The 16,149-nt window shown below is 35.6% G+C and overlaps 2 protein-coding genes across 2 annotated transcripts; one reads left to right on the top strand and one right to left on the bottom strand.

The window, feature by feature from the left end:
- The first annotated feature begins 477 nt into the window (after positions 1-477).
- rpl30 (ribosomal protein L30) lies at positions 478-2,684 on the top strand. The gene is made up of 5 exons (XM_055219896.2): positions 478-580; positions 698-746; positions 1,702-1,847; positions 2,348-2,478; positions 2,585-2,684. Exons 2-5 carry the CDS (start codon positions 726-728, stop codon positions 2,635-2,637), a joined length of 351 nt encoding a protein of 116 aa, XP_055075871.1. The 5' UTR covers positions 478-580; positions 698-725; the 3' UTR covers positions 2,638-2,684.
- Positions 2,685-3,703: 1,019 nt separating this feature from the next.
- laptm4b (lysosomal protein transmembrane 4 beta) lies at positions 3,704-14,102 on the bottom strand. The gene is made up of 7 exons (XM_055219964.2): positions 13,796-14,102; positions 12,992-13,109; positions 9,990-10,063; positions 9,784-9,906; positions 9,601-9,699; positions 8,823-8,918; positions 3,704-5,729 (listed from the first exon to the last, which is right to left on the bottom strand). Exons 1-7 carry the CDS (start codon positions 13,886-13,888, stop codon positions 5,655-5,657), a joined length of 678 nt encoding a protein of 225 aa, XP_055075939.1. The 5' UTR covers positions 13,889-14,102; the 3' UTR covers positions 3,704-5,654.
- Positions 14,103-16,149: the final 2,047 nt, after the last annotated feature.

Genomic DNA, 16,149 nt, shown 5'->3' on the forward strand with positions numbered 1-16,149 from the left:
GAACTGTTTCGTATATAGTGATATAATCTACGTTACTCTTGCGGTATTTATTTTAAGTAATTCCCATACTTTCATTTGTAGTGCTTCATAGATTTTAATTGTAAAATGATGAAAATAGTATAAATACAATTTGGATTGTATCCAGGATTTTCGACTGGTTTCGTTGTTTTTTTTATTGTTTTATCCGTCATTCTTATGGATTTAAGAAAAAGTGTAGGTATTAAATAAAACTTACTTTTTAGTTTCTGTGTATTTTTAAAATAAACTTACATCTTCCAAGTTCCCTTCAAAGGCATCATCTATTTATGCAAGTAAATTCTCCTTTAAAAGTCCTGAGAATCGGTGTGTTCGACTTCATGCGGCGGCATTACGTCAAAGTACCGCGAGAGCGAGTACTTCGTATGATTTCTGAAATCGCTCTCGCGGTACTTTGACGTCATCCGCGTGTTGGTTCTTGAAGTCGGACACGCCTCATATCTCGAGTTACTTGGGTTCTCGCGATACTTGAGCATGAGTGTTACTCGCGCATTGCACGCTGGGAAGTCCTTTCTCTACGAGGCCATCTTGGTGTGATTAGGAGGTGAGCGCGGCTCTGCTGAAAATGATTAAAATGACCGCATTTTAATACTCGCAAGAGGAATTTAAACGCATTGTTTTGAAAGCGCACATCTTGATTTATCGCTTTAACTGTGTTTAGGTTGGCCAGATCGGACTAATCAGTGAAAATGGTGGCAGCAAAGAAAGCGGTGAGTTGAGCGCAGCCCTGCGCATGCCGGAGAACTTCACGTGGACGCCAGCTACAGGCCTCATGCTGAAAATGAATGCTTTTATATACAACTAAACCATTTATACAGTTTACGTTTTAGTAGTCGTTACCTCAGTTACGATGTGGGAAGCTTGTTTGTGTTAAATGTGAGCAAGTTGAGCAGTGAAACAGCTTTGACAAGTCTTTTTTTTGTCCAAGAGTGGTGTTATATTTAACGTAACAGTGATCGTAATTGAAGTTGCATATGTACGTTTTCATAGATTCCAGACTTGATGTAAGAACTGAAACACGTCTTTATAGGACAATGTTCAAGACATTGAAATATGAGAGGTTCAGTAAACACTTCCACGTTATCGATAAATGTATACATTAAGCGGAGTGACAGTAAGATACAGTACTGTACTGATATGATGCATGATAAACAGTGTGTATATGTGACAACCCACATTAAAATATTTCAGGATACTTTAGTAAGTATTACCTTATTATAGTACGTATTGCAGTGTTTACTAAACAGAATCGTGTAGTATACATAATCAAAGCGTAGTAACGTTAATTACTATAGTATACATAGTAAACTACAATTTGCTACAGTTTACTATAGTATGCTACAGTATTCATGTGGGCAATACTGAAGTTAATTGATAGATGTAATTTTTACAATGAGAAGAGTGAATTTAGAGCAGCAGTCTTTTGATTTTACAATACTTAATGTTAAACTGTTTAATGTTTAATAACTACATTATTTTAGCTAAATAATTGAATTATTGTGTAAATGCCAAACATGAGTTTAGGTTGGTTTTCAAAATGGGTCAATTTTAAACACATTTGTATGTACATTTTCTTAAACTTAAGTTAATGTTGAGTGCTTTGGATACTAATGACTTTTTCATCTTCATGTGCTCCTGCATTTGTTTATTTCTACATATTTACAGAAAAAGTCCTTGGAGTCCATCAACTCCAGACTGCAGCTTGTAATGAAGAGCGGTAAATACGTTCTTGGATACAAACAGTCCCAGAAGATGATCCGGCAAGGCAAAGCCAAACTCGTAATCCTGGCTAACAACTGCCCTGCTCTGAGGTATACACCGTTTGCTTGTTTCAGAATGATTTTTTTTTTAGTATACTACCATTGTCCCAATAGACATCCATATCAAATTTGGGGCTGGTATTAAGATGCGTTTTGTCGATTGGATAACAAGTGGATGAGAGAGAGACACATTCACGTTTACGTCCTGGTATTTTAGTCCTCCTCTTCTCTCCGGATAACTTTGAGGGGGTGGTCTGGGGGCGAGTCCCTCTGCTTTTCAATGAATGCTTAAAGATTACTTTGAACACTGTTGGTTTGTGCTAGAAGTCATGTCCAATGTATCACATCAGATCAAGAGGCGGAGAGTGGCAATCCTGTCTAGTGCGTTTTCGACTAACTCTGAATGTGGTCGAATAGGGACGAGCCCAAAACGTTTTACATTTGTATTTAGCATCGTCCACTTGAGCTCCAATTGACCAAAAAACATCTTAATACCAGCTTTAAAGTTGTTCAGAAATTAAATTAATTTGACGACTGTGATCTGTTCCTAGGAAATCTGAAATCGAGTACTACGCTATGTTGGCCAAAACTGGAGTCCATCATTACAGTGGAAACAATATTGAGCTCGGTACAGCCTGTGGTAAATACTACAGGGTGTGCACACTGGCGATCATTGACCCTGGTATGTATTATTAATGCATTTAAATGTAGGAATCTAGTTTATTATACAGGTTGTCTGACTGTTGTATGTACTTAACATGTTTAATAATGACTACTTTTGTGAAAAGGTGATTCTGACATCATCAGAAGCATGCCAGACCAGCAGCAGGGGGAGAAGTAGAGCCATTCCACCAGATGTTATTACAAATAAAGTGATTGAAACGGTCATTGATTTTTTTGGTTATTTCTTTCTCCGCTTTTGTTATGGTGTCAAAAACATTGAAGTATAGGAAACATAAGACAGCACTTGTATTTTCAATGACTTTTTCTTGTTTAAGTGCTATAATTGGGTCCCCAGTGCTTCAATCAACCTAGAAAATGTGATTAAGAACAAACGTAGGCTCTGTCCAAATAACCACACTTGCGGTCTTTCCATAATGCAAGTCAATGGTGCTCCAATACTTCTTGGTTACAAATGTTGTGTTCGTCGGAAGAAAAACTATACAGGTTTGAAACAACTTGAGGGTGGATGTCTTGTTTCTCTCTGTTTTATAAGTTGTACTGTAATTGCATTGCTGTGGCATTACAAATATAAAGCTTCAAAAAAATAAAAACGGCCCTAAAGCGCTTGAGCAGAGACTGAGATAAAGATCAAACGGTCTCCTCACAAAACGATTGCCCCAGTTTCCTCAGTCACGTGTGCTCGGTTGAGAAATCTAATTCTTAAATACCCACACACATAAATATAATCACTCTCAACTGAGCGCATGCATGCAAAGATCCTTCCAAATATGAAAACTGAAAAAAAAAGAAATTATTAGAGAACAAATAAAACATTATTTATGAGATGTGAATACAGAAAGGACCTCAAGATTTATTTTGCATCAATGGACAGCGTCCTAAGAGTCCAGAGCCATCAAAAAATAGGTCAGTGGATGTTGTGTCCATATTTTTAATAACCCAACTGATTGCTCATGACATAGTTGTGCTCCGAGTCAGGCAGAACTTCAAAAGGGGGAAACCGTCTCCTCTGGTCATGCAAACTTAATGCCATGTTTCATTTGTGAAGAATTTACTTTGATATACCCTAAATTAAATTCAACCAATCAGAAGTTCACAGTATAAAGACGCACATTATTATAGGCCATACATAAAGTTTTACAGACAAAATCATCATCATAGTAATTTAATATTATCACATTCGTTTTTGAAAATGGTAATAAAAAATACACAATCATAACAAAGCCTACTGTAATATTTTATTATTTAGAAAGCCAGTATAACACCACAAAAACAAACACATTCTACCAAACAACCTTGTTTTCGTGAATTAATTTTGTGCTAACCATTAATAAAAATGTGTTTACCAGGAATATTATGAAAGTATTGTAATAAAATCTACAGGTTATGTTTATTCCAAATAAGCACAATATTGATGTGTTGTGTTATTTTGTGACTTTTATAGGTAAACCGCTTTAAACACAATAAAACACTGAATGATTATGCTACATTGATAATGGAAGTCTACACACAGAGTACAGTCAAAGTAAAATGTTTACATACATCTCTAACACTTTCATTAATGGTTCTATACCCAACATTACCATCACTAATAAATGAAGATCTATAGTCATTGTCAACAAATACATGTTACAAATACCCTTGCATAGCCACTGTATATAAAAATGAATAATGTTCCCATTAACAGAAGTTACCTTGTGCTAGGAAATGACACCTGGAGATATCTTAGCTAGGTCTAAATGTTAAATGACTTGGGGTCACATTGTTTTTCATTTCTCACAATTATGGATTAACACACCTTTGACACAGTCAATAACACATTATTACTATTTATATGTGCAAAAACATTGCAGTCTGTAGCCATAGGTCATAACGACAAAAATGTTATTGTACTTGAGTCTTAACAAATATAAAAAATCACATCCTTACACCCTCTCATTTATGCTTTTGAGCACTGTCAGCATTCAATTCAGAAATCGCAAGATAACACCATCCAAAGAATCATTTAGGTGTTTTTAACCACTTCTTTAACTTAAGACTTGATTGATTTAAATCAGACTCATTGGCATGTATTACAGCTATGGTTAACACTTTACAATAAGGCTGTATTTGTTAACAATTAGTTAAAGCATTAGCTAACATATACTAACAATGAACAATATTTCTACAGCATTTATTAATCTTACTTCATATTAATTTTGGCATTTACTAAAACATTTATAAAATCAAGCATCGTAACTGTTAACATTAATTAATGCACCATGAACATGAATTGACATTAACTAACATCAACAAGAATTAATACATGCTGGAAAACTATATTGTTCATATCACTTAATGCATTTATTAATATAACCTTATTGTAAAGTGTTACCCATGTGTGTAACTGTTCATTTAATACAGATCCACCACATATCATTGGGTCAAAAAGGGATGAACCCAGCCGTGGGTTAAATTAAACCAAATATATATTTGGCTCAACAATGGGTTAAAAAAATCCAGCATAGAATAAATTACAACCCAACAGATATGGTTTTGTCTCTTTTTGACCCAATGCTGGGTTGAAAATGAGAATTTTTTTGAGTGTAGATCATGAAATATTTGGTTTTGGATCATTCACACTACATCCTCTGAAACTATTGATAAGCAATTCATTGAAAGCGAACGACTGTGATTGCATGTATTTGGAAATTATTTGTATATAAGAAAGACTTTGTTAGTATAACAAATTTAGTTTATATTCTGAACCATTTCTAAATATTTCTTTCATACAGTACTTTAACAGTTTTCTTACATTCAGTACATTTCTAGTTAACTTCAATTTGAAAAAGTGCTCTTACGTAATTCGCATATTTATCGTGCACGCTGCATTTAAATCTCAGGCATATCAGTAGATGACAACACTACTGGGTTCACAGTATGAAAAAGGCCAATGCCACAGATCATTACTGAAAGTGCAAATCAGATTGGAGCTGACACCGAGCTTTGGGTTGCCAGGACAGCTGGGCAGCCTCGTAGCGGGAAGAACATTTCAAAGTCATACTACCACCATCAGAGAGGATAGGAGACTTACGTCACACAGAAGGGGGGGGGCGTAAAGGGCTATATTGTGACGAGAAATTGTTTCTTTGGAGAAGGTTCGGGAGGAGTGTGGAGGAAGATAGAGGTACGTCTATCTCAAGCTAAAGTATATTGGGGTGGCGAATCCTTCGGTGGGATGGCGACTGCCTCTTCGTAGGGTGGAAGTAGTACCTAAAAACAATGCGAAGACATTATGTTAGCCGAATGCTTATGAATGATACTGGGATGGTTGTAATTGATAGCTTTGATTTTGGGGGGGGGGGGTTTACCTCCCCCTACCACCCCTTGGAAACTACGCCCCTGGCCTTAACATTTAGAAAGACAAACAAAGAGCAGCCTATATTTATGCATTGATAATATAGGAAGGCTAACACATTTTCATCTTGTGAGGATGGTTCAAATGCATAAACCGAGAGCAACCGAACAAACATGCAACGGCATTCAGATGAGTAATGTAAAAGACCCATAAATGGCTTTTTATTTCTGACCACTCATGAAAGTGAATCAGCGGAGCTCATTTGAACAGAACATAAACAACATATATCATAATTAATTATTTGAATTGAACTAAGCAGCGGTACAGATAGACAGTGGCTGTGAGACAGGATTATCTATGACAGGCAGACAGAGCCGGAGATTAGAGGCAATGCAGACACACTGCACAGTGCCCTTTCTAATGCCCTCCATAAGCACTGACTCAACATGAGAGGGCATAAACTGTCATCATTATCTTCTGTGATATCCCTGTAGTTGTGCAAAGATGTACCGTACAGCAGAATGCGGTTTGACTGAATTATTTGTGATCGTTGTGGCAGGGCTTTACTGCAAAGACTTTTTCTGCCAGTGGTTGAGATTTGATGCTAATATGTTTGGCCTCAACACACAAATGTGTTTGCAGTGGTTTTCAAACTTTTTCCGCGTGCGGCCCCCCTTGTGTACGGTGCATTCCTTCGCGGCCCCCCCAAAGAAAATTTATGAAAAAAAAAACAGTTCTAAAATGTAACATTTTAATTAAGCAAAACATAATAAATTATAGTGCTGGTGGTTAGTAGGTTTATTTTTTGGTTTAATTACACAGAATTCATGATAAATTAATGTATTTTATAAAATGTCATAAAACTGGGGCCCCCCTGGCACCATCTCGCGGCCCCCCTGGGGGCCCCCGACCCCAGTTTGAGAACCACTGATCTAAGTAGTTTTGAACCCAAGTTTGTTTGAAAAAAAGCAACTTTTGGCATTAAACAATTCCGTATCCAAGAATGATGTTTGGATATGGCAAGACATGATAACCACAGAGTTTTATAGGACCAACCTGCTAAGCATCGTCTTTGACGAAGTCCATTTAACTTATAAATGGCAAGTGTTATTTATCAATATCATATTGTTATTATGCCTGTACTGTGGTTGTCATAGTGCCACTAAGTTGTGTTGCTTTTCAATATCAATATACAGCTACTGGTTTAGTTGCATAGCTTTCAGCTGTGTGCACACGTACTGATAAAAGTTGTTTACGTTTGAATTGATGTCGCTCTACATACGTCATCTGGTATAACTGAAACGATTGGCTATGAGCTACGTACAGACGCATTTAATAGACATTCGTAGCGCCCAATAAATGGCTCTGGGCATTCGTAAACCACGCCTCAAATACCAGAAAATGAGCATGTGGTTCCCAGACCACGTCTCATTGTCTATGAGACTGGTCTAATGTTAGCCAGGCTAGGCATAAACTGTAAAAAGTGCTATTTTTTTGGAAATAACCTAATGCTTTTAATGCGTTTGCTTCAATGATGTGTACAATGCAAAACTGCTGATTTGTCGATAACCTCCAATCTGGTCTAACTATTAATTTTAGGAATGCATAGACAAAGTTGCCTTAAATAGATATTTAAATAAACATATTTCACATATTTAAATAGGCTTTCAGACAAAAGTGTTTTTTTGATGTATGAGTTCACATGCACTTTTCACCTTAAGCATTTTATTGGAAACGAACAGCACTTTTTTGGCAAAAACCACCATTTAAAAATCCCTTTCTTTGTATAACAAATAGTGAACACTTGCAAAATCACTAAAGATGCAAGTTCAACCACCCTGATACAAATGCGACTTCCGGAGGCTGCAGTCTTCCACACATTAGGGGACGCTGTGATGCATGTGGCTGCCACATTTAGGTTGTATTAAATGGATAGTTCACCCAAAAATGAAATCATAAATAATCTGTAATTATTTACTCACCCCCATGCTGTTCCAAACCTGTATGAGTTTCCTTTTTTTTTTAATAAACACAAAAAGAAGATATGAAGAGTTTCGTTGCAAAACAAGATAAATCCGTTTTTTTAATTGTTCAGAAATCTCATTTTTTGGTTGTGCATTCCAATTAATTTCAATGCAACTGCAGTTGTTTTTTTTTTTTTAACCCTTCATAACTTAAAAAATACAGCTAAGTAGCACAATAAAACAAAATAATAACATGATAACATAATAATAAACATGTTTTGACAAAAAATGTTAAAAAATGGATTTATCTCGTTTTGCAACAAAACTCTTCATATTTTAATAAATAAAGCTAAGTAACCATCTGATTGTAACCAATGACTTTCATATAGTAGGAAAAAAATATTATGTAAGTATTGTGATCAATTATAAAGAAGATATTTTGATAAATGATGGTAAGCACACAGTTGACATTGAATTCTATCGTATTTGTTTTTCCTACTATGGAAGTCAATGGTTACAATCAGTTGTGTGCTTACCATCATTTTTATAAATATCTTCTTTTGTGTTCATCAAAAAATAAATTCATACAGGTCTAGAACAGCACGAGGATGAGAAAACGATGACAGAATTTTCATTTTTGGGTGAACTATCCCTTTAAGTTTAAATGTAACCCACAGTCTTTCACATTCATCTTTCGTGCACGTTGAGAAAAAATTGACAAGGTGTTTAACTGATTCTGTCAACTAAATGAGGCCAGGACTAAGCAGATTTGAAGTGAATATATTTGATAAACATATAATACGTGCTGAGAGCATTTGGTTAATATCATATACAAATAAAGAAATTCATATATTGGTATGTCATATGTACATAAGATGCACATAACATACAGCGACAATGAAGAACTAGCCCTATAAACCAAAAGGCAACTGACTCCAAGCATTCAGGCCCTGGGCTTATTGTCATCCATGCGTTATATGTGGACTATCAGAACTAAGACTGCTTCAGATATAGTGCGAGTTTAAAAAGAATCACTTGACTTACTGTAGTATCATTTGTGGTGACATAAACCAAGACCTCCGTACTGCTTCTTCCACTCACATATCTGTAGCAGTTCCACACACAGGCAATAAGATACGCCTGAAACAACAAAACAGCCATTGATGCTAAATAAAACATCTTCATCAATCATGTAAAGCCTTCGACTAAGCAATAACAATGATGAGCAATAGACACAATGAGTGCATAGTCTGCACTATCACATTTCCCAGTTGTAAACATTTCTGAAATGAAACATGGGTAGCTGACAAATTACAAAAATAAAATTTGCACTCAAAACAAACACTTGGTATATAGACAAAAATTGTATGCAAAAAATGATGCAGAAATGAATTTGAATAGCAAATATATTACATCATGCAATCATTTTATATGATATTAAACAAACTACATGTATTACAGAAGATTTGGGAAATGTTGTTTCACTTTCAGAGTGTTGGGTATGTCCTTTTAACATATTTCTAAACATACTTTATAACGGCCTGAGGTTAAATAAATGTATTCACAAGCAAGCTGTCTCATCATTTAAATGATCACATATAATAAAGAGACTATGACAATGCCTGGCATACATACACTGTACAACTGCTTAGAGGAGAAACTAAGAGTTTATTTTTAGCTCACTGTGTTTATCCCAGCAGTGTAATCTCCCTTTCTCTAATGCTCACAAGCTGTCATAAAGCGATTTCTATCACATCTGAAGTTTGCCGGAAAAGTCAAGATTCCAGAATTCCCAAAAATGATCAAAATCAATCAAATGTACCTTAAAGGCCAAGATGCATCCAATAAAGAGAAGCACTGCTAATACTAGGCATATGTTGTTTGTGGACATCAAGTCCTCTTTGTATGGAAAGGTTCCAGGCTGTTAAGACATAAAGACAAGAGTAAACGATTGCACGAAACTTGGCATTAAAATAAGTTTGATCATTTATAATAACATTCTTACCAACTGCTGAAGGTAGTCCTGTACAGTGTTGGGATAGACCACAACGCTTATTGCTACGAGTGTGTTAAGGGCGAAGTCAAAGATCTGATAGCAAAAGAAGGGAATGATCCATGCTCCGTGTTGCTAAAAAAAAAAGGTTGGTTCAGTACAAACATACTGATGAAATAATGAAAAATAAATATGGCTGATTGAGTGATTTGCCAAACCTTGTATGCGCCGTAGGTTGCCATTCCACAAATCAAAATCATCAGCAAAGAGATCGCCGCTGCAATACACATGTCTGTGAAGGACAAACAGATTACATTACATCTAATGTTGCTGACGCAAATCTGATGGACAAAATGTTTGTGCTTCCAATCTAGCAGTTAGGATTGGCTAAAAAGATTATTTGCAATCTTTATTTCAATTGTATTAATATTTGAAACCTAGACTGATCTTTAAATCTATGCATGTTTGAGTCAATATGTCACACAATATACATACAAAATTATGGACAATCATAAAAGATGGGTTAACCTAATACATGCTGGGTTGAACTAACTTAAAATGTTGGGTGGTTTTAACTCATGGGTGGGTCAAATATGGACCTTTCTAATTATTTAACCCAACATATTGGTGCACACATTTCCCAACCATCGGTTGAAACAACCCAGCAAATCATGTCTTTTGAATGCCACTTCAAAAAACACAATTGAATATTTAAATTAAACTTTAATAGTAGGGAGGGATACACTGATATATCTGTCCATGATCGGTATCGGCAAATAAAAGCAAATTTCCCACCATCAGACATCGGCCGATTGTTTACAAACAGTCACTATATCCTGGCAATTAACTCTTTCGCCACCATTGACGAGATATCTCGTCAATTAAGAGAAAACGCTTCCCCGCCAATGACGAGATTTTCCGTCTTTCCGCAATACCGCTATTATCCACCAGGTAACTTATACAACCCGGAAGTAGCGCCTCACGTGAAAGAACTCTGTGTATGTTTTAAAGATCGCTCTGCATCTGATCTTTATCAAATGTCCTTCGCAAAAACGGAATTATCTCAGCTTTTTGCTCAAAATTGGGTGTTTTTGAAGAAACCTATCCATGTTTGAGAGGTGATTACAAGAGAACTAATGAAACGTTTTTTTTTTTTTTGTTTGAAAGCAGAGGGTCTGTTCTTTCATCTGATATATTGTTTGTTTATATATTTAAAGAAGAACATTTTCTGGAAGGCATTAAACTTTTGTGAAAATCATGAAAAATGCTGGTGCTGGCTGGCAACTTTTTTTTAAAACGCTGGCGGGGAAAGAGTTAAAAGGTTAAGAAAACTCATCAGAAATCATACTATTTGTTATTTTGAATTGAGTGACAATGACAATATACTTGCCGGAAAATAGTCCCCTGCTATCAGTGTTGGGGGAAAGTTACTTTTAAAAAGTAATGCATTAAAATATTAAGTTACTCCCCAAAAAAAGTAACTAATTGCGTTACTTTTCATGGAAATAATGCTTATGTTACTTTTGCGTTACTTTTTCTTACTTAGCTGAGGCTTGATCTCATTCAGGACTTGCAGGTGGCTCGTAAATCTACGTTAATACGTTCAGTTTAATCAAATTAATTAAACTGAAAAGTAACTTGCATTACTTTTTTTAAAAGTAACTCAAATATTAATGTGTACATTCATAAAGTAATGCGTTACTTTACTCGTTTCTTCAGAAAAGTAATATTATTATGTAATGCACGTTACTTGTAATGCGTTACCCCCAACACTGTCTGCTATTGAAAGTTACTAAGGGAACTATTTTCGGCTGCTGTGCAATATTATTGCGCCTCCTGCAGCCATGTTACAGCAGCAAAGTCTTTGATTATTACGCCAGAATGAGAGTATAGTTCCTAGCCATATCTGCCTAGAAAATTGCAACTTTTGATTTTCTGTCTGTCTTAGTAACTACACAATGTAACTACAGAAGAGTCAAGTTTTAAATAGAAAAAATAGAAAAACTCTTTGGTTATTTTTTAGCACGATGCTAATGGTCTAATCAGATTCAAGGCATTATGCTAAGCTATGCTAAAAGTGGTAGCACCAGATGCGGAGATCTGAATGGATTCCAAAATGGTAAAAATCAAATGTTTAACTCTAGGGGAGCTGGAAAATAAGAACATTTTTTTAAAAAAGTGTCCCTTTAATACAAACATTATCCTGGCAGTAGAATATGTATTTTTTCATGAAAGTTTTATTGACTATAAAATAGTGACTATAAAATACAGAATAAGGTGCTGTGTATAGATTGCAATATTTTAATATTTCATCTGTTGAGAGGTGATTTAAATATTCATGGCTTGAAAAAGATGGAAAATTGACCTGCTTGTGCCGCCGCTCTATAAACTGCTGCTTTTTTGCCCTCCAACCCTCCCCTTGGTGGGTCACATGACTGAAAACTAAATATGTAACTTTACCTGTCTGAATTAAACATTTAGTAGCTCAGCCAGTTGCACGTCATTGAACTGGTTACCTGACCTGCCATCTAATAGAGCTGTTTCCAAAACAACCAATGCCATCATTCTCTCCAAAACAAGTATATTTTTTACATCACTAAGCAATACAAACAAAGCAGCATGCAATAAGATTAAACATAAAAATAAGTGTAACAAAGCTATTCTAGAAAACCTTAATTATTAAATTTGATAAAATATTTTTCCCCCCAACATTTTAGAATAACAAATAACTAATCGAACGTATGGAATAACACAAGGGAATTATGTTGTAACTAAAATAATAAAAATATATGTAAATATGTATATAAAACGTCATTTCAGTGACCGTAAACTTTCGATTGGTAGTGTTAAGTTGCTCATGGTCTCTATATCCATTAATGTACTGACACCAGCCTTTGAAATACTTCACTTAATCCCCCCTCCATATGTTAAAGTGCACCAGTACATTGTCTAATTGAGCGACTATTACAAAACAGGCTTGCCAGACCCAAACCAAGGATGTAAGTATCATTATTTTAATCCTGCTGCTGATGATGACAAAATCACAGTAGTCAGTGTCTCTGACAGCACAATATTATTTGAAAAGCAAGGGGCTAGCAATGCCAATGTCGTGTCTTTGATTCCCAGATAATGCACAGTAAGTCGGTTCCGATAAAGGTGTTGGCCAAATGCATAGATGTAAATGTTACTTTAAAAATAAAAGAAATGCCCTTAAACATACTTGCATCATCCATGACGTCCAAATCCGTGCCAAGTTCGGAACTGGTGAGGTGGTAGTGATATTGGACTGGGTCATTGAGGGCTGACAATAGGATTAACAAAACTACGGCATTGATGAGCTGTAAGGGAGAGAGTTTTCATCTTTAGTTTGTTTAAACAAAGAAGAACTAGAATCAGATGAGACCAGGAGTCTTGAGGTGAAGGTGTAAAATGAGTTTTGAAATTAACAGCTCTGATATAGCAAAAAACGTAAAATTGATCAATATATCTGACACACTTTAACTATAACTGCATTTATCTTATTATCCTTGATAATGTTTTGTCTGTGACAGCATTTTAATCTGTGTCAATGGACATCTCGGTAGTTTTTAGGTTAATGAATGTTATGTTTTAACTGACCAGAATATTCCAGCATGTTGATGGTATTTGGGACCTTTGCCAAAAATCTTACAAACCATAAAGTATCAAGAAAGGGGTCAAGAAATACTTATCTATTTATACTGCAAGAGCTCTAATTTCAACAAAAAGATTAAGACTCAAAGATTAAATATTATTATGTTTTTTATATAAAGTCCAGCCAAGAGATTACACAAATAATAACAGTATTAATATACTGTTTTTTATTTAATTCTGTTTCCCATCTGATACATAATAGTAGTTGTTTACAACACATTCGTTTTTAAAACAAACGATTTAAACCATTTCTCTACAAAGAAACATTTCACTGTTCAAATGTTAAATAGTTATGGTTAAAAAATATAAAGTAATGGTTTAAATATGAGATGAAATATAAAGGTTGCCTTACCATATACCAGATGCCCAGAATAATGGTGCCCGTCCGTACATGACAACACAGACAGCAGCTGGTCGTGTACCATCTGTCCCACGGAGAAATCATCTTTACACCAAAATATCTCTATCTGTTCATGTAGGTCTTTCCAACCAAATATTTGTAACACCTCAGTGGCTTATGAGAGAAGTTGTTCACCAATGCAGGATTCGGGTGCTGTTAAATCCCGAAGTTGTTTCCGTTTCCCGTTCGCCGTTGTGTCCCGTTTGTTTCTCCTCACCGTTGAATTAATCCAGCTCGTCTCCTCGACGTCACGTGACCGGAGGGGGATTACCGTGACGTCAGAAACCCATAAATACTGCTGATTTATGGTATAGTAAATCTTTCAGCTAGCTTAATTATCTTTATATTTATGTTAATGTAATGTAACCCGATATTGTGTACTGTTTTCCATATATTGTACTGTTCTGTATATTGTTTTTGTTTACGCATAATAAAAAATAATAATAAAAATATGGTATAGTCCCATTTTACATTTAAATATTTTGAGAACGTTTTCCAAGCATTGTTTATTGGTTGTGGGAACAGTCATTTCAACGTTTCAAAAACGCAAAAAGCAGTTTGCTTAATGTAAGTGAAATGTTCTTTGCATAATGTATGAGCAATTATAGGTGAATTATAACATTTCTTTTTTAAATAGTTTTAATTAAAATATATGAAACTTATTTAGCATATAAAATGTAGATGTTATGTTTTAGGACTAGATGAAACAATCCCCTAAATATAAGACTTGAGGTATAAGTGGTGACAATTCCTCCATCAGTAATTTCCCTGCTGTGGTGGTGGCTGAATGGGCTGCGACTGGGGTTTTGCTTCATTGGGGTCATCAGGTGGGCACCCTCCTTCTCCGGTGTTTCGATGATAGGCCCACGACACCTCCAGAGGGCTCATCGGCACCACCTGGAGTCCCAGGTGTGCCCCCCTCTGCTTTTACCCCTTACGCGCAACAGGTGTTATTAGGGGCCCAGCTGGAGTCTTCCCTTTTCATCCAAAGCCACCGACTTGCTTCTTCTGCTGCACCTTATAAATGTATTTATAATCGATTTGAATGAATATAATATTTATATAAATGCATAACAGAACATACAAAACATAAAAGAAAATAGTACAGTAGTATTATACAGTAAGTACAGTACAGTTTTGTTTAGTTTTTAACAGTATAGTTTTCTACAGTATTGTATATCATAGCAAAGTATAGCATATTATAGCAAATAACAATTTACATGTTCAAAAGTAAGTAATAAGCATATCTGTGATTAGGATGCAATTTTATGAAATGTTAGTATATCTCACTACATACGAAGAAATACATACAGTGGCAAGAAAAAATTGTGCGCCTAAGAATGAACTGGTTTTCTACAGTAATTTGCCATAAAATGTGATCTGATCCTCATCTAGGTCACAAAAATAGATAAACACATAAGATGACAACACAGAAATAATTCTAGTTTCTTGTGTCTTTTTTGAAAACACCCAATACACGTTCATTGCACTCAAACAATCTCAAAATATTTAGACATCCATCAGTCGACAGTTAAACAAATTGTCTATCAATGGAGACAGTTTAATACCGTAGCTACCCTTCCTAGAAGTGGGCACACAGCCAAGATAACTCGGCACAACACAGAATTCTCAATGAAGTAAAGAAGAACCCACGAGTAACAGCTAATGGCTTGAAGACATCATTGGAACTGGCGCACCTCTCTGTTCATGAGTCATAATTCGTATCGTTTTTCTACCGACTACAGGAAACTCAATTCTTTAACAAAACCTGATTGTTATCCTCTACCAAGAATTGATGATTCGTTAGCAAATTTTATCTCCTAAAAAGTTATTGGCAAGTGCCATTAACATCTCGTGCTAAAGAACTATCTGCTTTTGTCACCCCTGATAATTTTCTGCAGTACACCGTTATGCCTTTTGGGGTCCGAAATGCTCCTGCTACATTCCAGCGATTGGTAAATCATGTGTTGTCTGGGGTGACCGGTTGTGAGGCTTACCTGGACGATGTTGTTCTGTATAGTTTTACTTGGTCTGAACATCTTTGTTTTCCTAGACTTTTGTTTATCATTATTGGTTGTGGTATATGTTTAATGTAATAAAATTTGCATTAATTAAACGTTTTTGTGTGATTCCTCTTTTATGTTGCGGCTTTAAACGAGCTGGTCATAACAACCATACATAAGTCTTTGAACAGGCACAGTATATGGCAGAACACCATGGAGGAAGCCGCTGCTCTCCTGAAAAACATTGCTGTGAGCTTGTAGTTTGCAAAGAGCACCTTGGCAAACCCCAGTGCCACTGGGAAA

Source organism: Misgurnus anguillicaudatus, chromosome 20, assembly GCF_027580225.2.
Source record: "Misgurnus anguillicaudatus chromosome 20, ASM2758022v2, whole genome shotgun sequence".
Taxonomy (NCBI): domain Eukaryota; kingdom Metazoa; phylum Chordata; class Actinopteri; order Cypriniformes; family Cobitidae; genus Misgurnus; species Misgurnus anguillicaudatus.